This window comes from Lepidochelys kempii, chromosome 10, assembly GCF_965140265.1.
Source record: "Lepidochelys kempii isolate rLepKem1 chromosome 10, rLepKem1.hap2, whole genome shotgun sequence".
NCBI classification, from domain to species: domain Eukaryota; kingdom Metazoa; phylum Chordata; order Testudines; family Cheloniidae; genus Lepidochelys; species Lepidochelys kempii.
In genome coordinates this window covers 31,141,898-31,169,396 of record NC_133265.1, presented here as the reverse complement: position 1 = coordinate 31,169,396, position 27,499 = coordinate 31,141,898, and the positions used below count along the sequence as shown (strand labels likewise).

Sequence of the window (27,499 nt, the reverse complement as noted above, 5' to 3'; positions counted from 1 at the left end):
ATAACTAATTCTCAGGATTTATTTCCAATGTTAACAGAAAGAAGTACATTTTCAAGGTAAGATTTGACTGATGCCATAGTGCTGTCATTGGTGCTTATCAACATTACCAAACTGCAAGCTTTCCTCGAAATAATAAAGGCGCATGGGCCATTCGTTGTTTGCTTGTTCATGTTTTAAGCTTCCGGAGTGTCTTGTAAAGAGTGAAAACTATGAGTGGTCACAGGGGCACCAGAAAGCATCTAACTAACCAAGGCCTAATTTTCGAAGGCATTTTGGTGCCTAATGAAGCAGACAGGGGCTTGTAGCAGGGCGAGCTCTGCTCCTGCCTTTTTGCACCCCAGAAACCGGCTCAGACTCTACTGGCTGTGTGTCTACCATGCCATTGGAGTTCCCTCCGCCAACGCCTTCAGAGGCCTGTGCAACAGTCTACTGTCGATGTGGCCTATGCTTTAGACTAGTGGTCCCCACATATTTTTCCTCACACATTACCTTACCCTTGTCTGACTCCCCCCTCCCCCCCAGAGCAGGGGCTGGGAAGGGGCTGCGGCTTGGGGGTGGGGTAGGGTGGGGATGCAGACAGGGGTAAGGGGGCTGAGGCTGGGGCCACAGCTGGGGGCAGGGCCAGGAGTGGAGCCCTTGGCGCAGAGCCCCGGGCGCAGAGCCTGCAGCCAGGACACCGGGTGCGGGGCTGGCAGCGGAATGCAGGACTGGGAGTGGGGCCCCAGGCACAGGGCCAGAAGCGGAGCTGGGTGGCACTCCCTCCCCACCCGCTGTGGGGGCTGGCCCAAGTCCCAGCCACGCCCCCACCCTGAACATTCCTTCGTGCCCATTGAGCGGGGTGTGCCCCGCAGTTTGGGGACCTCTGCTTTAGACCATCTCCTCAGTACCAGAGGGGAGCAGAGATCGCTCTCCCCTAAGGCTTGGCTCGCCCCTATTCCTTTCTCCCCCCGCATCTCCTTCCTCTGCCTCTTTAACAGGCTTGAGCTGATGGACTAATTGGCTCATTAGCTCCCCAAGACCACCAGCTTTCATTACTGAATTACCTTTAATTATCAGCTTTCTTGTGGGGGACGGGGGAATAATTGGTGACAGAGTGCAGGCTCACATCTTAACTCCCTGCACTCTGTGTTAGGGCCTAGTGGGATTTCAAAGTGCTTAATCGTGTTAGGCCTAAGTCTGCTTTAGGAAACTAGGGAGACAAAGTGGGTGAGGTGATGTCTTTTATTGGACCAACTTCTGCTGGTGAGAGACACAAGCTTTCAAGTCACACTGAGCTCTTTTTTAAGTCTGGGAAAGGTACTCTGAGTGTCACAGCTAAATGCAAGGTTGAACCGACACGGCCACAACTACACTGCATACAACATTAGGAAACTAGGGACTTCTGAAAATCCCACTAACCTCTTATCTGCTTCTCTAGGCATCTAAATACTGTTGAACACTGGGACAAAGTAACTCAACCTGCACTGTGGAGTGTTAGTGCATTTTGATGCTGAGTTGGGGTTTGTGGCACATTTCTTGTCAGAAGGGAGGCTCTAATCTCACACAGACTGACAGATGGCAAGGAGAAGCTCAGTGCATTTGTGTCACACCCCATAAAACGTCTGACAGGGGTTTGGCATACAGCAAGAAAGGGGAGTTGGATACAACCTTTGTAGTAATGAAATTCTACAAATTCCTCTCTATATGGTAGAAAACTTACTTGGATAAACCTTTTCCCCAGTGATTAGAAGCCAGGCCTGGGGTAACATCTGTCACTGCTGACAGTGCAGAGCTAGTCTTTGAGACTGGTATTCTGGTTTCTCTTGCAAAGTTAATAGGTAAGGCTTTTCCAAGTTCTTTGAAAAGTTCCTGATAGTATTATATTTATTCCAAGGATCATCCTTAGCATCTCTGGGTTTGCTCATCCATTCTTTGTTGGTAACTCATGTTTTTAATCGGAGTAAATAGTTGGGGCTTTGTATTCCCATTTCCTCAGAGTAACATTGCTGTGACATGCATGGCTGCCCAGATCCCTTACCTAGTTCAGAATGCTGTTAGTCAGAAGGTTAAGTCATTCCCCCACCACTTGGCCGCCTCCTTCTCAGAGCACAGGGACTGGTAGCAGCAGCTGCCACTGGCATGGCCGGAGCAAAACACAGCGCTGAGCAACCTCTTCTTGCTCTGGTTGGAACTGGTGGACTCTCTCCATCCTGTTCCCCTCCCTCTCTCCTGACTCCCATTCTCAAGGTCTGCTCTTTTGCTAGAAGCTTTCCAACTTTCTATGATTCTCTGAACCCCTCCCTGCAAACTCAGACACTGACACCTTCTCTCTGCTGGAACCACACACCCTCTTGTGTCTCCTAGAACAGCTGATTTAGCATGGTGGATCAGAGCAGGTCTCCTTTCTCCCACACTGCATAGCCCAGATGCAGCAACTTCTTCCCTGCCTTACTTCCTGTGCTCTCTGGGAATCTCCTACATGTCTCCTGATTCCTGGCCTCTGCCCTCCCCTTCAGCCCCTCTCCTCTCTCTTTCTTTCTAGTCTCTAATCCTCTTCTCTCCTTGCTCCTCCTCTGCTCCTGTAAGCACTCCCCTGTCATCTCAGTATCACCTCCCCTGCCTCCTCTTCCTCATTCCCACACAACCTCTCCTCGTCCTTCGCCTGCTCTACCTCTGTTCTCTCCTGACCCAGGCTGCCTGTGTAGCCGTGCCACTCCTGCTCCCACCCTTTGCCATGCCTTCAGACTTGGCCATGAGTTCTGCTCCTTCCAAATTTATTCCCATCCTCTGTACTCCTCCCTTCCTGCTACTCCCTCCGGAGTTCTGCTCCATTAGCAAGTCTAACCTTGATCCACTGTTCCACGTCCTGGGCTGTCGGAGTAACTCAGGCTGCTTTCACCAAGTCTCAGACCAGAAAGTCTCCCTTTGCAAGGAGCTTTCAGTCTACATAGCAGATCAGATTGACTGCAGCTGCTCTGACAGTATAAAAACAGGAGGAAGAGAGTGTCTGCACCACCCCTTCACGAGTTCTTGGTCAAGATATCCTCTCTTGATATAAATTATTTTGACAATCATAACCCATCTGCTACACTTTGCTTTCTGGGAAAGTCCATTGAGGAAATGGTGGCCAGCCAACCCTAGAAGCATTTGGTACTGCTGTCAGATTTCAGACATAGGGCTGAAATGGCCCAGAATTTTGTTTTGGTAGCTGATGATGTCCTCAGAGCAATGGAGAGATCAGACATCCATGCTGAAAAATTGGAGCACTAATGGCCAAGATTGTATGCTGAGTCCATGCAACGGGGGGTACGTATGCAGTGGTGGTGAAAGCCGCTTTCTCTTCCAATATCTCTGTACAGATACATCTGGCAGCAGAATTGCTCTGATTCACAGGCAGGTAAGTGACGTCTGGCTCTGCCCTGAAATAGTCCCATGGGCAGTGCTGTGAGGAATTTTTCACCTACTTCACAGACATGATCCACTGAATCTGGACTGGCATGGCTGGTGTCACGGTGGAGGATTGGTGCCCAGAGGGGCCAAACACAATGTCTTCTCAGTCAGCCCGCTCTGAATATACTGCAAGAGCTTCCACTTGGGGCCTTTGAATTGCACTCATGCCCCTGTTGTCTTGCTGAAGTAAGAGCTATTAGGTCCACTGATGCATGAGATTGTCAGTGTTTCTCTCCTGTAGGGTCAGGTGCCAGTTTCCCTTCTGCAAGTAGCTGTAGTTTGTCACTGGCAGGATGGAGAGTTATCAGCCTGTTGCTAATCTTCTCTCTGTGGGGAAGTCTATTATAAAGGTCTAGTGAGGCAGTTCTGGTGTCATTTGGAGTTCTCAGGTTTGGTTGTTCCATTTCAGTTGCAGGCCTGAGTTTGGGATGGAGTCAGCACTGGTCTCACTGGGCACTGACCTCTCCCTAGAGATAGTCAGGGGTCCATACTCTTACTTTGGGGCTGATTAGCAGCCTGAGAGGGCTCTGAGGTTTATTAACTAGTCTGCAGGCTCGGACTGGGCAGACAGCTCTGCTTTAGGATGCTTCCATTCTTTCCTCTCTAAGTTCTGGACAATGCCTCTGCTCTGAGGCTTTTCTGTGAGCCGGGGTAGGCAAGGCATGTCCACAAGGTACCCAGGGCAGCTACTTAAGTGATTTCCGCTGTGTTGTTACAGAATGCAAATGACACACTGATTTATGTCTTCCATTGTGATGTCTGGGCTTACCCAATGCTGATCTAAGATGTGGACTTTGAAAGTGAGCTGCATAAAGCTCAAGAAAGAGGTGATGCTGGTAGGTTGGAGGAAGGAGTTTGAGAGTATGCCAGGGATGGTTCCTGCCCCATTATTACATGTTTTGTTTCTTTTTAAAGAAAGCTTCATAATTTGGGGGTGCTCTTGATTCCTGTGTGATCCTACAGTACCAGGATGTGGTGATGGCTGGGAACGCTTTGCTTCATCTGCATTTGGCATTTGTGATCTTTTCTTTCTCATCCAGACCTTACCACCATCCCCCAGGCCTTTACGACTTCCAGGCTGGACTATTGCAATGTCCTCTACAGGGAAGAGTACAACATCTACCTGAAGAGCTCTGTAAAGGTGTGCTTTGGGCACAATGCAGCTTCTCAAATGTTTGGGCAGTATTAGCCACAGGGAAGAAGTTTCATAAGTTCTCCAGGAAATGCAATGGCTCCCGATTGCTTCTGGGTGCAATTCAAGATACTGACTTGGATCTTTGATCTAAAACATCCTCAGAAGCTTGGGCTGGTTACCTAAGAGATTCTCCTCTTAGAGTGTGCTTCTGCAACCCCTTCCGTTCAGCTGGTGTGTTCAAGCTGTGTCCCTAGAGGGAAGTGTCTGAGTAGGGCTGGCTGGAAAACAACAAGTCTGTTTTGTGAAAAATGTTGAGGTTTTTAGATTAGTTTTCTTTCTGATGCAGAACAAACACAAAACTTTCACAAAAAAGAGAGACTGATCCCAGAATAGCCAGAGCTAACTTGCTCAGGATGTGGGAAACCCAATTTCATGCTCCTGCTCTGAATCAGGCAGAGCACGGATCTGGGTCTTTCACATCCCAGGTGAGTGCCCTAACCACCAGGCTATTCTGCAGTCAGTTTCTCTCATTTTGACCAGAATTTCTCTCCTGGATCTGAGAACCCTTCCCAACAAAATTTTCATGGAAAGCAATGTGTTTCTGTGACAGGTATGGCAACTTCTTGCCGTATCCTGGACAAACTTTATAGAATTAAATTAAACATTGTTGAATTAAGTTTAAATATCTTAGAAACTCATTGTTTTAAAAATGCAAATATGTATGTGTTATCATGGGATTGTATGTCATTTGTCTTGGAGACATGACTAATATAAGCCTTGGGAAGCATTATGAGCTTCAATGGACTGTTCTAAACAATGGCTAAGACAAAAATGAACTGTTAGTTGAGTAGGTTTCCTAGGAAGTACTTGGGAGGAGGGGAATGCAAATGCCCACCTCTGGACTTGCTCTTTTGAATCTCTGCTCTGGGGAGAGGACCTATTCACAGGATCAGATGGCCCAAACGAGTGACTCACAGATTCATGAGTGTGCTTGTTCTGAGCAAACAGCTTTTATGAACTTGTGATCACAGAAAACCCTCTTGTGGGGGTTTGAAGGACTGTTCACTGGCCAGACCCCTTGTTGGAGTTGGGGTGATCTCTGGTAAGCTTATTAGCATGCATGTAGATTCTTTTATTGTTTTCATAGGTTTTCTCTGAAATGCTTTTACCTTAAGAATGAATGTGCTTGCTGAGAAAGAGCTGGGTCGTAGCCTAACTGTGTCAATTATACTGTTTACCATCTCTGAGGAGAAAAGTAAAGCGGGCCTGTTTAGGCAGTATGATTTTGCTGCGAAATTCACAGAGTAGGCAGGGAGCCTGGAAATATCCTGGTCAAGAGAGAGAAAATATTGTGTCTCTGCCCAAGAGAGCTGAAGTCTGGGGAGCTGGAGGCCTGAGAGTGGCCCTTGCTGGACTACAGCAGGGAAATATAGGTGCAGTTGCCCTGAATTGTGACAGTTTCCACAAAACATTTAGTTTTTAACAAAATGCCATTTTTTGATGGGGGAAAATACCAGGTTGTCAAAATTTCAAGCAGCTTGAGGATTAAGGGTGGGGAGTTCTCAGTGTGGGGCTCAGCTCTGGAACACCTCACCTTATTGAGTTCAAATTTGTTGACATTTAAGGAACAATGCAAGGCTCTCAAGTGTTTTCCTCAAGAGGGCGGGGTGGTTGTGCATGTGTGCATGATATTGGGGTGGGGGGATGAGAGAGAAAGAGAATTTGGATGTGCATGTGTGTCCCAGAACAAGGTTAGGATTCATGTTATACTGATATAATCAGAAACACAAATAGAATAATCAGAAATAATCAGTTTTGTTTCATTACACCTCAGCTATATGGAAATGGAAAAAAATATATAGTTTGTGTAATGGATCCACAGCTGACATGCAACTCTTTCAGCTCAAGTGCTAATCCGCCTTTGTGATACCAAAGCTGCCTTCAAGCCTCAGTAAATGCCAGTAGATCTGATGACCACCACCATCAAGAAACCATTTGTGGAGAATGTAAGTCCATGGAGCTGCTAGGACAAAACTGTAGAGGTATCACTGTCCTTGTTATTATCAAGGCTGTGGACACTGAGATGTGGTTGTGCATTCTGCATCCCAGTAAAACAGAGGAAGTGGAATACTCTCAGGTTTCCAAATCTCATTAGTATTGGCAGGTCACTTCCGGGAGCTCTGCCAAGCAGCGTTCCCTCCAAGAGGCTTTTCCACTCTGCTGAGTGAGGATTCTCCAGCTTTCTTTGTGAGAATTCCATGATTCTTTTGAACACAATGCTATTTACCATAAATAAACAACATCTTGCTATATCCGTGTTTGTATTTGCTGCATATTGAAGGGAAAGAAGAGCATTCATTATGGGCCAAACCCTGAGATCCTTACTCCCATGTTCATCAGCAATGAGACAGAACAGCTGGCTAACTCCCATTGGCTACAGTAAGAATTTTGCCTGAATAAATGCTGAATAAGATTAAAGTAAAGACCTATTGATTTGTCTGTATAGTGACTGATGAAAGACTGCAGGAGTTGGCCCAGTTGATTCATATTAAAGTTATTATTGAATAATACTTGCTTTCACTGATTTTATCTATGAACGGTAGATATTCACCGCATGCACCAGTGTGGATTAGTGTCACATACTGATGAAACATGTACAAATGTTGTACATTATTATTGCATGCTGAATATTATACAGTTATAATTTTCTAAATTAGTGCTTATCTTGAAAAATAGATGTCTCTGTAGTAACGGCTGCTAGAGATACTATATGGTATATCATTGTAGGACAACATTGCTTTGGATGCACAGCTAAAATAAACTTCATGGGATTGTGCACAGTTCAGTTATTTTTCATTATTCCTATTTGATTAAAATTGCACATGCATGTTGGCTATTTGATTAAATTGCAAACATGTATTTGTCCCACCTCCCTACTTGAACCTGTATCCAAACTCCCAGGAACCATTCTGGGGGTTACATAAACCATCATCTATTAGAGACATGGAGAGCTGTGTTCACTTACTATTTGGGGAGCAGCTATGGAGGCACTGTAACCTCAGATCCCCATCCTCATCCCTCTCCTCCTTTGTTCTGGAAAAGAGAATATAGAAGTAGCATCTTTAACAGAAACAACGGCTGTTCCCAAATGTACAGAAAGGAAGAGTCAAAATCAATAAGAGTACAACATACCTGGGCTCCTCCATCTACAGCCAGCCAGGCCCATTACGGTGATCCTAATGGTCTCAGGAGGGACTTGTTTCCATTGGCTTTGCCCTTCTCAGGGGAAAGCTTATGTACAGAGGCTAGGGGGAATGGGAATTGGGGGGAGGGGGTCACGGCTGCATCTCACTCTTCATGATGAATCTAAGCAGCAGGAACTAACATTGTACAGTACATGTGTTGGAAGTGGGTATGTTAATGCTACACCATTTATATGCCAGTCCATGTAACTTTCCAGAAGGAACAGCTCTGCAGATGTTCCCTTCCATGCTTTGCAGAATAAATCCAAGGCAGAACTTTGCACTTGTACCTTGCATGCCAATAGGAGGCAAATAATCAGATTTGAAATTCCTGATCATTTGTACTGTCAATGGCAGCTACTGGGTGCTCAGTACTTTTGAAAATCAGGGAAGTTATTTAGATGCTTAAATATAGACACTAGAGCCAAACCTTAGGCATCTCTTTTGAAACTCTTGGCCAGAATCTTCACATCTCTTTGTGTATGCACCTGAAGCTCTTGCAAACAAGAGGGATTACAGTACACTAGTAATTTTTCCTTAAGAGCCCACACAATAAGAAAAAATGCTACATGCACATGAGACTATAGGAAATGGTCATACTGAAAGGTAATTATTATAAGGGGAACAGGAGCAAACTCTGTGGTGGTTTACAGAATTCTTTCATTTCTAACATTTGTTTCCAATTGTGCAGAATGTTCCAAACATTTAACCTTTTGGGCTGAAATTTCCCAGACTCAGGGTGAAATCCTGGCTCCACTGGAATCAGTGAGACTTTTGACATCACCTTCAATGAGGCTAGAATTCCATAGATTCCAAGGCCAGAAGGGACCACTGTGACCATTTAGTTTGACTTCCTGTACAACACAGGCCAGAGGACTGTCCCAAAATAATTCCTAGAGCAGATATTTTAGAAAAACAGCCAATCTTGATTTTAAAATGACCATGATGGAGAATCCACCACCACCCTTGGTAAACTGTTCTGTTAAAAAATGTACCCCTTATTTCCAGTTTGAATTTGTATAGCTTCAACCTGCAGCCATTGAATCGTGTTATACGTTTATCTCTTAGACTAAAGAGCCAGTTATTGAATATTTGTTCCCCATAGACTGTAATTAATCACTCCCTAACCTTCTCTTTGTAAAGCTAAATACATGGAGCTTCATGAGTCTATCACTGTGTGATGGGGCAGCTGCCCCTCACTGGCAGAAAAGGGGTTAAAAGCAGCCCTAAGGAGACTGTGCTGGAGGCAGCCAATTAGAAAGAGGCTGAGAGAAATAGCCAATCATGGCCCGGCAGGCTCATATAAGAAGGGCTGCATGGCAGAGCAGAGTTTAGTAGCTGACTGGAGCTTGATGGGGGAAGACTAGGCTCTTAGCAGAAGGAAGGGGCACCAGCACCTGGGACAGAGCAGTGCTGTAACCAGGGACTGGGGGAGCTAGAGAGAGCTCCTGGCTGGCTGCTAGGGCCTGCAGGCTGAGGCCCTGAGGTAAGGGCAGAAGAGGGTGTTGGAGCCGCATGGGAAGCAGCCCCAGGACAATAGGACTACAATTGCCAGTGAAGTAGTGATGGGACAGAGATTGCAGGTGCTCTGGAAGGGGGGAACACAAAGCGTGGTGTGACAGACAATGTCACTGAAGAGGATGCTGCAGTCCTGGGTGTGGTGTTGGTCCTGGAACAAAAGTGATGGGCTGAGGCACCACCAGAGGAGGGTGCTCTGGTGAGCAGAGCTAATTTCCATGACAGCTGGCAGGAGGTGCCGCAGTGGTGAGTGAGACCCATCACACACTAAACACAGGTTTCAGAGTAACAGCCGTGTTAGTCTGTATTCGCAAAAAGAAAAGGAGTACTTGTGGCACCTTAGAGACTAACCAATTTATTTGAGCATGAGCTTTCGTGAGCTACAGCTCACCTTATTGGATGAAGTGAGCTGTAGCTCACGAAAGCTCATGCTCAAATAAATTGGTTAGTCTCTAAGGTGCCACAAGTACACTAAACACAAGTTTTCTAGTCCTTTAATCATTCTTGTGGCTCTTCCCTGAACCCTCCCCAATTTATTAACATCCTCTTTTACTCAGGGCTTGTCTACGCTTACCGGGGGATGAATGAGTGGCAATTGATGCACTGGCGGTTGATTTAGTGGGTCTAGTGAAGACTCACTAAATCAACTGCAGATTACTCTCCCATTAACTCTATACTCCACTGGATGGAGAAGAGTAAGGGGGGGGTCAGTGGGAGAGTGTTTCCTGTCAACATTGTGTAGTGTGGACCCCATGGTAAGTAGGTCTAAGCTACATCCATTTGAGTTACATGATTCCCGTAACTCAAATTGCATAGCTTAGATTGAATTTCCCCTGTAGTGTAGACAAGGCGTCAGTGGTCTCTGCCAGAAGGTGAGTTTTTTCTTTTTGGAAGCTTTGAGCAAAAGTGTTCAGTCATTTGGATGTATGAGGACAATGGGGGGAAAACTAGAACCCCCACTTTCCTCATCCCAATTTTACAGATAACTTAACACTAAACATTTCAAATTTAGTTGCTTAAAGTTATCCACTACATCACAGTGCCTCAGGAAAAATGTACTGTAATCTATATGCATAGTCTGTCTGTAAAATGGGTCAAGTCCTGCATGATACCATTTCTCAGGTGATTTGACAGCTACAGCTGGGAAAGCTTCAGGTAATGCAAAGTGTCATGCGAGGCATATTTTAGAAATAAGAAAAACTTGAGCCACAGGAAAAATCATAGATATTTAAGGCCAGGAGGGCCATTATAATCATCTGCTCTGACCTTCTGCATCACACAGGCTAGAAAACTTCCCCAATTGAAAGTTGCTCTGTCTCTTTACCTTATCAAAGAGATGATTAAGGAATGACTTGATTAGTCTTTTAAATACCTGCATGGAGAACACACATTTGATGATTGGCTCTTCAATCTACCAGAGAAAGGAATAACATGATCCAATGGCTGGAAGTTGAAGCTAGACAAATTCAGACTGGAAATAAGGTGTAAATATTTGGCAGTGAGGATAATTAACCACTGGAACAATTTACCAAGGGTTGAGATGGATTCTCCATCACTGACCAATTTAAAATCAAGACTGGATGTTTTGGGTTTTTTTTAAAGATCTGCTCTCAGCATTATTTTGGGTGTAGTTGTCTGGCCTGTGTTACAAAGGAGGTCAGACTAGATGATCACAATGGTCCCAAATGGCCTTGGAATCAGAGAATCTATGAATATATTCTTTGGCTAAGAATAACCAAGTGTCCTGATTTGAGAAATACTGTCCAAGATAAAAATTGACCTGAAAAGCATTAAAGTCATAAGCAAATGCCCCCTTGACTCAACAAGAAGGTGTTATCCTATCAAATTGCATTCTAATAGTTGCTATAACACTTATCAAATTAGCAAATCTGTTTTTGAGGTTTCAGATTTTAAAAAAATCTAACTAGCACCTCAGCAAACTTATAAAATGACACACACACACACACCCTATTCACACTTAGAGGGGAAGTGACAAAGCACATTGTCACCAGGGCCATATTTTACTTAATGAGATTTAAAGCTAAGTGAGACACACTGGTTTGCAGTATATTTAGGCCCAAGTTGTAGTGGCTGAGGGAAAGGTCATAGTAATGCAGCCACCTACACGCTGGGCTCCAGTGGAGGGCCTGGAGTTGGCTAGAACAACCTAGAAAGTGGGTGGAGTTGTAGCTAGGAAACGGGGGGGGGGGGGTAGGGGCTGGGGTTACTGGAGGATGATGCACTGACTTGGCCTGCCTCCTCAGTTGGGTTCCTAAAGAGACCCACAAGGAAGTTAAATCCACTGTCTGAGAGTGTGCATGAATATAAATGAGATAAAACCCACTGTTTATTGCTTTATTAAATCTTGAGGAGCTTCTAGGCTAGACTCTCAGCTCGTGTAAATGGCAGTAATGCCATTAAAGTCAGTGAAGCTATACTGATCTACACGGGCTGAGTGTCTGGTCCTGTATCTTTTTTGCAGGATATGTAGGTTACTGTGGCTCAACTTTGTCACCTTAACTGGACACATTTGACAAATAACACATTGTTGACATATAAGAGCATGTAGACACAACATGTCCCTTTTCTGCCCAGTAGGAGGATTGTGTCAATACATATAATATAGAATACATCTTAAAAAAAATGAAAATTATGTGTTATGAAGGCCCTTTCCAAACTCTAAACCAATGACATTCTAACCAGTGCTAGAATGTGGTCTGCCAAGGACAGTCCAGTGGGTTCTGAGCTTTTTGCAAACCAATGAGCAGACTTCAATTTCTATTAAAGACCCCACCCTTCTGTTACCCACAGCATGAGAACCAACACTTCATGACAGGCTTAGTTACGTTGTAATAGTCACAATAATAAACACAGCCCTGTAACTGCTTTTACAGGAGAGGATTTCTATTATGAAGGATTGTAACAGGGTGCACTGAGTAAGAAGCTAACTCATCACCCTGTCACTTTAATACCCACGAGTATATATTAATTGGGACTTAATTGGAAGCTAGGTAGTTGACAGGGTGTCAATTAACTGAGTAGAGCTACAGCTGAAAGGCTAATTGATGGGGAAGAAATCCCAACAGGTGGGATTATATAAATTGACATGAAAGATGCGCTAAAGAGGAGGGAGCCTGAAGCAAGGCAGAGGTAGCCAGCACTGGTTGCTGTTAGTATGGTGCCTGTCCCTAGAAGCAAATGGGGAAACTACCTGTGCAATGTAAATACATATAACACTATAGGCTGTGGCCTGCTGAAAGAATACAGTAAAACATGGTACTGATGAAGGAAACCTGGCGTGATTGTGGTCTGTGATTAAGTCCTGAAAAGACTCAGGGGATGACCTCATGACAAGGGGATAGTGGAATCGTTTATTGGTATTTAGAAACAGAGGAAAGACCAGAGCAGAGAAATGCTGTGAATCTGTGTATGGTACAGACAGACTAGGAAATAGTTTTCATAATATCTGGTAATATAATCAGGCTGGGTTATAAAGTTAATGGAATAGTTCTCTCGACTGCTGGACTCCTCCGAGTTGCCCACCCCCCTAGAACAGCATAAGGTAAAATACTCAATTAGCTGTTCCAGTCTGAATATTCCTAGAGCCTTCACTCCCAAGAGGCATCATGCTTTATGCAGGGAGAATTTGCTTTGCTTAGAAGCCATTGCTTAGAAAGTTCTTCTGCTTTGACACTGTTGGCTTGAGCTCAACATTTTATGCCCTTTACTTCCTTGTGACCCTCCTATTTATAAAATCTGGGAGCACCTGGGACACTAGACTTTGCAGTAACACCTAATCTTTAGAATTCTGAGTAGCTCCTAATTTAATTTGCTTTAGGCTTTCTCACAGTCCTGTCATTTCAGTTTTGGGAGCATTGGGGGAGATTTTCAAAAGTACCAAGGTCAGTTTGGCCTAACTCCTATTTGTGCTGTTGAAAATCTCCCCCTTAGTGTTTGTTCCAAGGTGTCTAAAAAGCTTTGCAGGCACAGCCTAAGGACAAACAATTTGGCTAAGGCTTCCAGAACTGTTGTTATGGAAGCACTGGCCCTGCTTCATAGTTATGGCTGAGTTGAGTTTTGTACTTAGAGCAAGGATGCAACCATGACAAATAGACACATCCTCCATAAATGCAAAGAGTAAATGCTGTGCATATAAAATGAGTTTTCTGATCATGTGCTAGTAAATCTGTTTATTAGTTTGAGTTAAAACTAATTAGAAAATAGGTCCCTTAAGAAACTTAGCACTCAACTGTCAGACTCTCCTCCCGCACGCCCCCCCAGAGATCTCAGTAATGAAATAACACTTCAAACATGCAAAGTTAATAGTGATTTTGCCTTTATTATTCATAACTGACAGTTTTGTCTTCAACAGGGGCTAAAGAATAATGTAGCAATTAGAGGTGGGCAAAATTTTTCACATCAAACTTTTTCACATCAAAACAGATTTGATGACGCCAAAACGTTTTGCAAATTTGTCATTTTCACTTAACTGTTTTGGTCAGGGAAAAGCACCTAAAATACCCAAATCAAACACTCCCCTGTCCCCCCAGAAAACTAAATGTTTCTTCTAACATTTCAAAATGAAACATTGATTTTTTTTAAATGACTGTTTCAAAATTTCATTTAGCTTAATGAAAACATTAAAAATTAAATTGTTGGATTTTTTATTTTTGTCAAAACAAAACTTAATTTGACCCAAAACAAACTATTTTTTCTTTTTGGTTTGCTGAAAGTCAAGTGTCTGATATCAAACAAACTTTAATTGTTCAGAATTAGAAAACCTAAAAAAATCCGTTTACCCAACTCTACTTGCAAAATAGAGAATTCTACAAATAATTGCTCTTTCAAAATGGATGCTATCTTTATTTTTCAGCATCTGTGAAAGATCAACATCCATTATGCAGGAAAATGACCCTTAATCATTATTTCTTTTCACTTCATTGCACTAGGTCCGCTCAACAGAAAAGGAGTGGCGGGAGAGAAATTAAGGGGTGTGCACGTGTTCATATGTACCTCTGTGGGGAATGTGGGGATAGGTGGGAAAAACTGTATGCACACATGAATGCAGGGAATTTGAGGAATGGATAATTTGGTGAATGTGTGCATAAAGGAATGGAGGGGGGATGCAGGAGTAAATAGGAATTTGACGGGAGGAGGGTGCGGAGGAATGTAGAGGGTGCAGGAGGGAGGGAGAATTTTACTTATGTATGTGTATGCAGATGAGGGTATGGGCTAGAGGAGGTGTGGCGAAAGGTGTGTACACTGACTGACTTGTGATCTTCTGATGATACAAAGCATCTGTAAACCCAAGGTAACTAGCCAGTACATGTTGGCTGCTTTGCATTGCTCCTGACTGGCAGAAATTATCCAGAGCATACTGGTGAATCTGGCAATAAATTACCAGATTACTGTGTATCTTCAGGTCATTAGAAATATTACATGGTTACATTCTCTTTGAGTTTCTCATTCAGTATCCACGTGAATTTAATACTTTAAAATAAAGGAAATTAAGATGACATTGAGGCTCAGAGTACATAATGGTAAAAGTTACATGAAGACTGTAATTATCCCAACACCTGTATAAGGAGTGCTTGTGGCAGGGTAAGTGTGTGTGTGGAGGATGTGTATGTGCTCTAGAAAGGGGGTGTGAGTGCTTGTGTGAGCATTGCATATAGTTAGGAAAAGCTTTCTAGTTAAGGATTGAAAATACCAACACAGTAAAGGCAGCTAAACTCTGGAATAGGCTTCCAAGGAAGGTTGTGAAATCCTTGTCACTGGAGGCTTTTAAAAGCTAGTTAGACAAACACCTGTCAGGGATGCTCTAGATTTACTTGGTCCTGCCTCAACACAGGGGACTCGACTAGATGACCTCTCTAGGTGCCTTCTGGCCCTACACATCTAGCATTCTATTTTATATGAGATGCTGGAGTGTCTGGGGTGTGGTGAGGTATATGTGAGAAGAGGAATTGTCTGATTCTGGAGGGAGTATGAGCTGTTTGGGTGTAAGGTGGGACATTTGTACATGGAAGAGGTGGTTTGGGTCTGGAGGATGCATAGGGGTTGGGCAGTGTTTGGGGTGAGCATGGTGGGGTGTGTGAAGGGGGTTGTCTGGGTCTGGAGAGTGTGTAGAGTGGTACGTGTGTAGTGGGCACATATGTGGTATGGGAGGGTTTGGTGTGTGTGGAGGGGGAGGGCTGAGTCTGCAGGGCATGTGTATAATGTGGGTGTGTCTGGACATGTAGGGGTGTGTATGTGGCAGGTGGGGCTGGGTTTGCAAGGCATGTGTGGGGTGTGGTCTGGTCTGTGTGGGTGTGGAACAGGAGTGTGGTGTGTGTGTGTGTAGGGCTTGCGTGCAGTGTGGAAGTACTTGGGGGTGTGGCTTGACGATGGAGTGGTCTCAGTTGTGGTGTGTTTTGTCTCCTAATGTCTTCATAATACTGTACAGTCCAAAGCATGATGAGAAGAAAGACCCCTGTCAAAAACCAAGGAACAAATCTTCATCCAGGTTCTGATCTTCCCAGGCAGGAAGATCTGAATAGCCTGTACCGAGCTGGGCATATAGCCACATGGCCAGTGTGCTCTGGCTAGAGAAACAATCTTCTCCCCTAAAGAAGTCATCCCATATAGGGGAGAATGAGGCATTAAATGAGATAGCTACATGGTTTCATGAACACCTTTGCCATTATAAAACACCAACAGACTGTTTCTGGGAGTATGCCCTGTATGTAGGGAGGAGGCCTAGAAGTAGAATGTCTGTTTCAAGCACATGGTGTGATGTATTCAGCAGTTCTGATGTAGTCACACACACATTCACGCTCTTCCTCCAGAGTGCCCCCTGAAAGACCACTCAAACCCACATTCCCAGTCCAGTGAACTTTTGATTGGAGAGCAATACCTACAGCAAGGGGTTCCCCACACCAAGAGATGTCCCACTCATTCAATCTTTTTAAAAGATTAGACTATTGCTTCCTTCCACAAACTAGAAGCAACTTGGATTTTGGAGAGGGAGAAACAGCGACCCTGGAACTTTGAGCATTAAGAAAAGTTCAATATTGCTAATGTTCTGCTACAAATGGGATAAAAAGCACCATCAAAACAAACATGCAAGGGTTAGAATTGTTAATCTGCTATACAACTCACTTGGTCTGCTTATCATGCAGGAAGGACTGGTAGTGATGCTATATAAAATTGCTTAACACTTCCTATTATAATCCCATTTTTAATCACTTATAATTCTGCCACTTTAACAGTTCAGGCAAAAATGTTCCATTCTTGCTCTCTACCTCAGGGTGAATTTTCCTGGGAAGACTCACCAAAATTTAATTTGACAAAATTAACTTTTTAATGACTCTTTTTTAAAAGAGCTAGCACCTTTTGGAGCTTGTAAATTGTCTTGCAAATTGATGTCAGAGGGGCCTTTTACTGTTCTAATAAAACTAAATGTGGCCAATTTATAAGCCTCAAAAAATCACCATTTGTACTGGCTGAGTAGAAGTTGTCATAGGTTTGCTGCCAAAAATCTCTGAACAGTCCATCTGCATTAAGCATGCTGCCTGGCCCTGCTGAGGCATCTCCAGCATTTGGAAAGAACCATGCCTCCAGCCAGGACAAAAATGGCTCATTCCCCTCCTGCTCTCTGCCATCAATATCTCTTCACCTATGGGAAGGTGCACCACTTCTAAACGTGTGCTCCCATGCCTTGCTGAGCAGCCTGTTTGTTAGCTTCCCTCTCCAGATACCTTTTAAGCTAATGAAAGGTACACTGAGCAGGGAATCTGGAGACTAGTTCATATCTCATCTCCTTCACTGACGGACATCAATATTTCTAGGCTGCTTTTGTTTTGAGCAAGGCCTTTTGCCCTACCTGAGGGGGAAGGCAGGTATTCCTGCAATTTCAGATAGAATACAGATGTGTTAAGGTCACTTCCAGCAGAGCTGGGACTAGAGTCTAGCTTTCCCACAACGGACTTCCATCTTGGCCAATGAGCCACCCTACTTTTCGGAAAGTCTGCCAAATCTATGTGCTTGTCCATGCTGTACGTAAAATCGAAATTCTCACATATGTAACCAACTGTTTGAGTGTGCTGAGCCTCATGAGTCATTGGAAAAAATTAGCTGCAAGTTTTAAGTGTCCAGCCAATCCACAGTCCAGCCAGGTGACCAAGGCAGGTCTATAGGTTGCTAATGAAAGCAGCTACTCAAGTCTGCCCAGTGTTGCTACCTGGTTGGGGATGCTCCTTGCTAGCTGGCAGTTCTGATAGATTGCATCTGCTCAACCCACAGTTGGTCACTTAGCTCTCCTGATACTGTTTGGTGTGAGTCAGCATTCTCTATAGCAGCTGACCTATGAATGATCACAACCTACCTCTGCTGCCATCTCATGTGGTTACTCTTAACGCAAGGGGTAGCAGTCTGTGCTGTGTATCTAGATTAAACCCTGCTGCTGATCTATGTGGGGAGCTGATACACTGGCACATGAATTCCTTTGATTTTTCATTGGCCACAAGCATGACAAGGGAGGGGCTGTGAGTGTATGGGGAGATGGGCAATGGACTGGTGGAAGGAGGGAGGGGCAGTGCATGTGTCTGCCTGAGTAGTGTGTGGCAGATGGGCACTGTGTGTTTGTGGCGAGGAATGGGGGTGATCTGTGAGGAATGAATGATGCCCATGCAAGGGGATGGGCAGGTTCAGTGTGGGAGAAGGATGGGCTCTGTGTGGGGAGGGGAGGAGATGGGTTGTGTTTGCAATGGGGTTGAGCGAAGTAGGACTGTAAGGGATGTGGATGGTTTGCGAGGGGGATGATGGCTGGCCTGTGTGCAGGGGAGCTGGGCAATGCCTATATGCTGGGAAGTGGGGGCAAGGGATGTCTGTCTCTGCAGGATGTGTGGTGTATTGGTGGGGAAATGGGTGGTTTGGGGGGTAATATGTTTGTGCAGGGAGATGTGTGGGGAGGATGGGTGTGAATGTGAAAATACATGTTGGTGAGGGTGTGTGGGAGGAAGTGGGGGAAGGAGGATGGGCAATGGATGAGTTTGGGAGGACTGTGGGGGTGGGGCAGGCAATGAATGTGTGAGGAAGATGGGGTAGTGTGTGGGGCAAACATGCATGTGTGAGGGAAGGGACAGTGTTTGCCGGGGGGGGCAAGATAGGTAGTGTGCATGTCAGGGGATAGGCAGCGTGTGTGTGGAGGATTGGTAGGGTGGGCTGTGTGTGCATGTGTGAAGGGTGTGTGTGTGAAGGGGCAGGACCTTTGTGTGTGGGTGAGATAGGTGTTTGTGTGGGGAGGATGAGCAGTGTGTGTAGGGAGTTGTGTGTGAGGCGGTAGGCAGTCTGCATACAGGGGGATGGACACTGGGGAAGAGAGGTGGGGTGTGTGGAGGGGAATGAGCCCTACACACCTAGGGGACAGGCAATGGGTATGTGAGGGTGGAATGGAAACTTGTAGGTGGGTGGAGCTGGGCAATGTGAAGGGGTGACATGAGGGGGTGCATACAGAGGAATGGGCAGCATGTGTGTGAAGGGTGATGTGTGGGATGTGCATGCAGGGGGATGGGCAGTGTGTGAGGAGGAATGCGCTGTGGGCAAAATGGGTGCTATGAGTGTGGGGTAGGAGTGGCTTGTGTGTTTGGGGGGGTGATGTGGGGATGGTGGGAAGTGTGTCAAGGGTGAGGGAAGTATGCATATGGCATATGAGTAGAGTGTCTGGAGGAGAGGCTAGGCAGTGAGGTTGGGTGGTATGTTGGAATGGGATGGGTGGTTTGTGTGGGGAAGAAGGGCAGTGTTTGGGAGGGGAAATGAGCACTGTATGTTGGGAGAAGGGTGATATTTGTGTGGGGGAGTGTGTGGTATTTGTGTGTTTGCAAGGGGGTCGAATGGTGTGCAGTGGTCAGTGGGTGTAGGGGAACAGGTGCTATGCGCCTAAGCTGATTGGCATGTATATGGAGAATAGGCAGTGTATGTGAGTGGGGAAAGATACTTGTTTGGGGGGCAGGTTTTGTGTGTGGATGGTGTGTATTTGGAGTGTAGAGGATTGACAGGTGTGTGTATATGGTAGTGGGTCTGATATGGGGATGGGTGGTGTGTGTGCAAGGGTGAGGAGAGTTTTGTGGAGGGTTGTGTGATGTGTTGAGGGGGATGCTTGGTATGTAAGGGATGGGTAGGGGGTGTGGGAGTACAGTGTGTGTGGGGGTGGGGGGGGAGAATGTCTGGGTGGGGGTGATGGGTAGTGCATGTACTTGTAGGCAGATGTGTGATTTGTGGCCAGGATGAGCAGTGTGGGGATGGGAAGCTTGTGTTGGTGATGTGAGGGGGCAGTATGGTCAGTGTGTTTGCAAGGGGATTGGGTGGCATGTGAATGTGTGAGATGGGTGGTTTGTGGGGGGAGTGTGGAGAAGATGGCAGGGGACGGTTAGCATATGTAGCAGAATGGCAGGCTGGTGTGTACTTGTGGGGTAATGTGTGTATTACTGGAAGAGGATGGGCTGTGAGAGTGCTTGCAAGAATGGGGCTGTGGGTGGTTGTGTATGGAGGGAGATGGGTAGTGGGGATGGGGAGGATGGGTGGTGGTGTGTGAAGGGGGTTGAGTAGTGGATATGGAGGGGGATGTGATTTGTAGGCAGTAAGTAGGATGCATAGGATGTGTGGGGTATGGCTAGGAGGATCAGTGGGTGTATGCAAGGAAGGCTGCAGAGCATGGGGGTGTGGTTTATAGATGAGTGGGGTAATGTGGATGAGCAGTGTGTCGAAGGAACAGGCAGCAGGCCCACTAGCGGAGGGGGATCGGTGCATATGTTTATGGGTAAAGACGAGTGTGTGTGGAGGAAAAGTGTGTGTTGGAGGGGGATAGGTGGCTTGTGTATATGTGGAGGAGGACAGGGTGTGTGTTAGTATGCAGGGGAAGGGGGGCTGTGTGTGTGGTGGGGCCAGGTGAGTTGTGGATATGTGAGCATGGAGTGTGGAGACTGGGAGATGGGCAGTGGATGCAGGCAGCAAGGGAATAAAGTATTTGTTGTGGGTGCTCATGTGTTTGAGACTGAGTGGTTGGTGCACATGCTGGGGAAGGAGGGGGGATGACTTCATCCTTCTTAGGAGGAAGTGTGCATGTGGCAGGGGTGTGTCAATGGCAGGTGGGTTGTGCCCACAAGTGGTGGGGTTGATAGGTGAGGTGTGTGTACAGGGCAAGGAGGACCAGTTCTGTGTGCACATGCATAGCTGAGGGTGACTGGTGGTAAGTGTGTGTCTCAAGGAGGATGTGGAATAATGTAGGGGTCTGTGTTCCAGGGGGAGAGGCTGGTGGAGTATGCAGTTGTCCCTACTCCCAAAAGCTGCACATTTCTGACACTGAGTCAGAGCACAATGTCTGTCTGTTGCAATGGAGAACACATTTTCAAATTGAAGCCAATCATGTCATTGAATCCCAAGCATTTTCACCTCATTCCAGCAGGACTGAGCCCATTTCCAGAGAAGCATCTGTACTGCCTAGATTCTGAATGGCTTTTTGCAAGTAGATGCTCCCAGAGCAGGGGCAGCTTCCTTTAGGCAAAGGGAAAATGTCATTTTCACCAAACACTGAGCATTGATGTAAGACTTTCAGGCTACACACACTAGGAGACAAGTCTTTGCTTCCATTTGCAACATCGCCTGCAAATCAGACACATGCCATTGGGAGCTTGCCAGTCCGCCTTTAATGAGTATATAAGAAGTGGCATACGGGGGGACTTCACAACATTGAAGAAAAAATACTAGTCAAGCAGAATCCTGTGGGCTTCTCTTTAACATGGTTCTTCTCCAAGTATCTCAGACTCCACCTAGATCTACTGAGGTGGGCGAGATCCCAGACTTTGAGGCTAGCAGTAGAATCCACAAAAACCTCCCTGACCCAGAGACTGACTGCACTGACCTTTCTCTGAAGTACTTGATTGCCTCCTGGTCTAGGAAGGTCTGCTCCTCTCGAAAGCCCTGCTCAAAGATTTTGCGCTTGTGTCTGAACTCAATTACAGTCTTAGTGTAAGAGTTCAATGTAGTGACTGAGGCAGCCATGCAGCAGGTGAAAGAACCCCACGCCAGACTGTGGAAAGAAAAACCAGCAGACAGAACGGCGTTAAGACAGCAGCCCACCTTGGGTTTCTGGAGGCAAGAGACACATGTAAATGGAGCGTGGTCAGGAATGACCAACATATTAAAGAGAAGATGGATGCAGTAACAAAGATGTAAGAAGATCTCTAAGCTCAAAAGCTGGTCTTTCACCAACAGCAGTTGGTCCAATAAATGATCTCACCCAACTTGCCTCTAACATCCTGGGACCAACATGGCTACAACAGATTTGACTCATTTTACTTCAAGAACTCCGACTAGAGCTAGACTATTTGGTTCAGCCAACAGCTTCACCAAAAAAAAATTTTTTGGTCAAACAAAAATATTCACAAGTTTGGATCAATAGATTCAGCTGAATAAAAAAAATCAAAACATTTTCAGAATGTTTTGACTTTAATTTGAAATGACATTAAGAATTTTAGCTGGCTTTTTTTAAAAAAAATTACATTTTGGTGTAGGGTTAACACACTGAAAATCCAAAAATTTCACTTCAGATCAAACAATGTTTTGTTTAACCTGAAATAGGTGTGGGTTTGTTTTTTCATTTTGGCCTTTGAACTAAGCCACGATTATTCATTCAGCCCGATCTCCATAATGCAAAGCAGGATAACTTGGGCTGCGATTCTTATCCTTGGCAATGAGAAGTCCTGTCTGGTAACATGGATGCCACAGTTGAGTGGGGTGAAATTTTTCAAATGAATAGTTTATTCCCCAAAAAACGCAGTTTCAGTTGACCTAAAACTATTAATGAATGTGATATGAATTCATTGAATGGTTTCAGGTTTTTATTTGAATTTTTGGGTCTTTAGTGCTATTCACAAAACAGCAGTAGGAAGAGGTGATGCCCACCTTATCGTTCAGTGATTAGAGACCTTACCTGGGCTGTGGGAGACCCCAGTTTGGCTCCCTCCTCTGTCTAATGTGGGAGTGGGATTTGAACTGGAGTCTCCTACACTGAGCTATAGGGTAGCAGGAGGCAGGTTTCTCTGGGTATGTCTACACTGCACTAAAGGACCTGCAATGCAGACAGCCTGGGTCAGTTGACTCATGCTCACTGACTTGGGTTGTGGGGCAATAAAATTGCAGTGTAGACCCACCCACTCCTGCACAGGGTCTCAGAGCCCAGCCTGAGCCCGAATGTCTCTGCAGCTCTTTTTAGCTCCCACAGCCCAGCCCTAGGAGGCTGAGTCAGCTGACCTGGGTTCTGAGATTTGGTACATGGGTTTTTATTGCAATGTAGCTGTGGGAGCTATACCTGAAGATCTTAATTTTCATGAAATCAACACCTGAAAAATGTTGGAAATTCTGAGTTAAAGTTGCATTTAAAAGAAATCCAGACAGGATAAGACCTGGAAATGTGCAGCTGACACCCAAACAACCTTAATTTTTCCCTGCAGCAATGTAATAAATTAATCGTACTTGAGTATGTATGGTCCTAGATTAGATTAAACTGACTTTTAAATACAACTAGGAAGTTGAATTCCAATTCCTGCTTTAAGTGCAAAACTCCACTCAATATTAACTATGCTGCCATGACCTGCACCTCCATAACACTGGTTGCAATTAGTCTAGTTACCTATACATCCCCATTGCTATACTATCTGAGCACTTCACACCGCTCCCATTTGAGAGAGGGCAGTATTATTCCCCCCAATCTTACAGAAGGGGGACTGAATCAAATGAGAAACTATGCAATTGTACAATGTTACACAAAGCTTGTGACAGTCAGGAACTGAACCCCCACCCTCTAAATCCCAGCCACAAGATGACCTTTCCTCTCCTGTATTACTTCAGTGGGGTGTAGGCCTTCCTGCTGTATAGGCCAGACACTCAAACACTAGAACTGTATTTAAAAGGAAGCTATAAATATCCTATATATAATTTATGTTTCTGACAGAGGTAATCACACTTCAGGGCATCATCTGATCCCCAGAGGGATCAAGGAATTTTCCCCTACATACAACACCTCACAACTGGCCTGAAGGCCATGTGGGGTGTGTTTCGTTTCACCCTCCTCTAAAGCATTACATATGGGCCACTGCCAGAGGCAGATATAGTTGTCTGGTCTGTTTAGCAATTATGTCTGTTAATCTGGAAGGCAGAAACATGGTTTTAGGGTCAGAGCAAGGACCTGAGAGTCTGATACGCTGGGTTCTTTTCTCAGTGGTGATACTGGCTTGTTGCATAGCCTTTGGGAAGCCACTTAGGCTCTGGCCTCAGTTTCCCAAACTACAGAATAAAAATATTGATGTGCACCCCTCTCCACGGGGCACTGGGACTGATTTGATGCTTCTAAAGTACTTGGTGGCCCTATGATGGGAGATACTCCAGAATGGCAACATTACCATGGAGATAAAAATGTTGTTAAGCATGAGACTGTCTCTCAGTCATTCAGGGAAGCTTGGCAGGAGGCTGTAGCTATAACACAAAACAACTAGGAACCTGAAAGTTTGATTTTTACTTTAAACGTGTGAAGGTTTGGCAATGCCCAGTGACCATGACCTGGGCCATGGCACCTTCAGCCTCTCCCTCATGGCTGTGTCAGGCTGCTTCCTGCTAATCACTGAACTGACACTCACAACTAGCTGGCCCCTGTACATCCAATTTGTAGCTAACAGTGTGAACTAGTGTCGGTGAGCTCTGAAACCAGGGTGGGGGCCACAATAGCCTCCTTATAACCCTTTGAAAGGGGGTGAGGGAGGCTAATAGTTCCTTGCATTGGAACACAGGAGGGATTGTGGGGGATAACAATTGTGGGGGGCTAATTCCAGCAGTGGGAGTGGGGGGCTAAAAATCCCTTGCATTGGAATGTGGGATTTGGAAGAGGGGGAGGGCTAATCCCTTGCCTCACAATGTGGAGGGGGCTAATCAACTGTATTGAGGTGCGAGGGGCTAAGAACATCCTGCCTCTGGTCCTGGAGGGTTAATAATCACCTGCCTTGGGATGTATGTGTGGGTGGAACGGTCACTAATCCCCTGCCTTGGTGTATGCAGTGTATTGTGTCCACACCTGCCTGATTTGGGGAGTAGAATTAAAATATTACTCAGTAATAAAAAAAAATAAAATGTAATAAATTACAAAGGAAACCCCTTCCTCAGGCTACACAGGACAATGCAAGATGTTGAAAGTTGTCAAAACTGCCTGTGATCAAAATATTCCTAACTCTCCAAATTCTCCTGTACTAGTCAAATGTGCCAGTTCTACTAAAGGGTAGGATAAAACATATTAGGGGGCTTCTAGGCCAAGCCATTTTTTTTCATGAGCAAAATACATTGGGGAATCTTTCCAAAGCCTCCACCCCCCCCCCCTCCCCACACACACAATACATTAAATTCTCTCCAAAACAGTTTTGTCTGATTTGCCTCAAACCTTCCAAGAAACTCCCCCTGGGTGCTATTGTGAGATCCAAAGACACCATGCCTCCCACTGCCACATAGGGGCATTGCCGCTTCTATAGAAAATTGCCCTGTAAGGCACAATTGAGCCTAAATTCAGGAGACCAACATTTCAGAAATGTTATGGCACCTAATTCAAATGTATACACTCAATGGAACTGCTTTCAGTGGTGGTAATTGTGGCTGCAATTGACTTGCAAGAGATCATTTTTATTTGCAATTATAACTAGCCAGTGCAATCCCAGTTATTGTACATCCAATGTCCATGATCAACTGTGAGTGTTTTTGCACTTGGAAATGCACATACAATTTCCTGGAGATTTAAGCATGTTTGTAACCCCTGCACTGATATCCATAATCAGACAATTTAAGAGTGAGAAGAAGATCCTAAATGAAGGAGACACTTACCAGAAGGACCAGCCATAGTCCCATGAATGTGGTCTCCAATCTTCTGGTCCAAGGCTGACTGTCACTTGGAAAACTTGGGTGTACATCATATGAGCCACCATCCCCAAGAGACCTGGAAAGCAGGAATGGCAATAAGAACATTTTTCCCGTTTCTTTTCTATCCTTCCTGAAGGAGCTTCGCCAACTCCAGCAGATGCTGAAAGCTCCTGCAAAATAACCCTCTTAGTGCACCGTGCACCACTGCAGAAAAGGCAGCACATTGTGGGCAGAGGAAGGGAGCCATTCAGGTTTTGTTATTTTACAACAGTCTGAACGGTGCAGGGGTGCTGATGGTACAAAGGAAACCCTTTGAAGAGCTTGCCAACACATTAATGTTACCATCAACCTTGCTACTGTAAGCCAGGTTCTCTCTGGTTATGCTATTCAGGTACCAAGCAGAAGCTGAATGCTTCCATTGGTTGCTCATACAAGGTGATGTTTCCAAGAATCATATAAACATCCAGCCCCAAGTGTCCCTTGTGAGAAGTTGTTCTTGTTTATTATATGTATTACTATATCACCTAGGACAGTGGTTCTCAACCAGGGGTACATACACCCCTAGGGGTACACAGAGGTCTTCCAGGGGGCACATCAACTCATCTAGATATTTGCCTAGTTTTACAATGTGCTACGTGAACAGCACTAGCGAACTCAGTACAAACTAAAATTTCATATAGACAATGACTTGCTTATACTGCTCTATTACCATATTTGTATTTCAATTGATTTTATAATTATGGTAAAAATAAAAGTAAGCAGTTTTTCAGTAATAGTGTGCTATGACTCTTTGTATTTTATGTCTGATTTTGTAAGCAAGTTTTTAAGTGAGGTGAAATTTGGGGGTACACAAGACAAATCAGACTCCTGAAAAGGGTACAGTAGTCTGGAAAAGTTGAGCGCCACTGACCTAGGAGTGCTAGTCATGGCCCAGGATTCTATTGTGCTAGGTGCTGTACAAACAGAGCAAAAAGACAGTCCTTGCCCCAGGGGCCTTACAATTTAAGTATAAGATGAGACAGATGACTATAGACTGATGGGGGAGCACAAGTAGGTAATGAGACAATATTAGTCAGCATGGTAGGCAGTGGTCTCTGCACACCAGCAGCCCAACCATTGTCCAGGTTTTTGGAGGCATCGCCGCAAAGGAGAATTTTGAGGAGGGATCTGAAGATAGCTAATGAAGTAGTTTGCTGTACGTTCACAAGGAGACTCTCCCAAGCATGGGAGAAAGCATGAAGGTGTTTGAAAGTTTAGCAAGTGGGCAGTGGAGACTGGAATTGTGGGGCCACTGTAGGTGAGCATCAGCAGCTCAAAAGCAAATGAAGGATGATATGTAGTGTGAGGACTGACTAGAAAGTAGAGGACTGCTTTTGGGGCAGGAAGAAATTCATTAGTAAAAGGATGCAAATGCAGCATACCATGTGCAGTATTTGAGACTGACTGATCATAACATGAAATTTATATATATTGTGATAAAGCTCTGTCCTTGTCTCTGTTGGTCCCGCATTTCCTGGCGGATTTCACTAGCCTCAGAGGCTCACTGTGACCCTCCACATAACCTCTCTCTCTAGAGACAAGGGTCACAGTCTACTGAGCCATTATCATCATAAGCCAGTGAGGGAGGTGAGGAGAAGCTATCCTCCCTTGCACAGTCTCTGTCTCCCAGTCTCAGTGATTAATCGGGGTGGGGGGCAAAGCTGGGAAGCCCAGGCCCACCCTCAACTCCGGGCTCCAGCCCAGGGACCCTAATAGTATCGGCTATGGTAGCTGACCTTTTAGAAACATGACACGTACAATTCCCTGGGCTACTTCCCCACAGCAGCCCCCACTTCCTCAGGCTCCACTTCACCCTTACCTCAGGCCCTCCTTCCTTGTGCCTGATATGGTGTGTACTGCTCAGTCTCTCCAACAGCACAACTTCCTCCCACAGCTCCTGACATCCACACTCACCTGGCCAACTGGGAGGCTTTTAACTAGTTTCACCCAGTCCCTGATTGGCTTCAGGTGTCCCAATCAACCTAGCATTCTCCCTGCCTTCTGGAAAGTTCTTAATTAGCCCCAGGTGTCTTAATTGACCTGGAGCAGCTGCCATTTCACTTAACCTGGTACCAGGGATTTGTTTAGCCTGGAGCTAAGATATCTATCTCCCACTACTTTTCTATAGCCATCTGGCCTTGCCCCAACACAATATGTGAAAAACCTCTCCTTAACAGAGACAGTTCCAAATTGCATAAAGTTA

General features: G+C 45.3%; 1 protein-coding gene across 11 annotated transcripts in view; it reads right to left on the bottom strand.

Moving 5' to 3' along the window:
* GSG1L (GSG1 like) overlaps positions 1–27,499 on the bottom strand; it is a 138,904-nt gene that overhangs the window by 46,304 nt on the left and 65,101 nt on the right. For 8 of the 11 annotated variants that reach the window (XM_073362641.1, XM_073362631.1, XM_073362630.1 and 5 more), the window contains 2 exons: positions 25,222–25,333; positions 21,224–21,391 (listed from right to left, as the gene is read on the bottom strand). In XM_073362641.1, the coding sequence (XP_073218742.1) occupies positions 21,224–21,391; positions 25,222–25,333 (280 nt within the window). Of the gene's footprint in view, positions 1–7,589; positions 7,658–21,223; positions 21,392–25,221; positions 25,334–27,499 lie in introns of all 11 variants that reach the window. The other 3 variants (XM_073362639.1, XM_073362640.1, XM_073362635.1) reach the window with 2 other exon arrangements.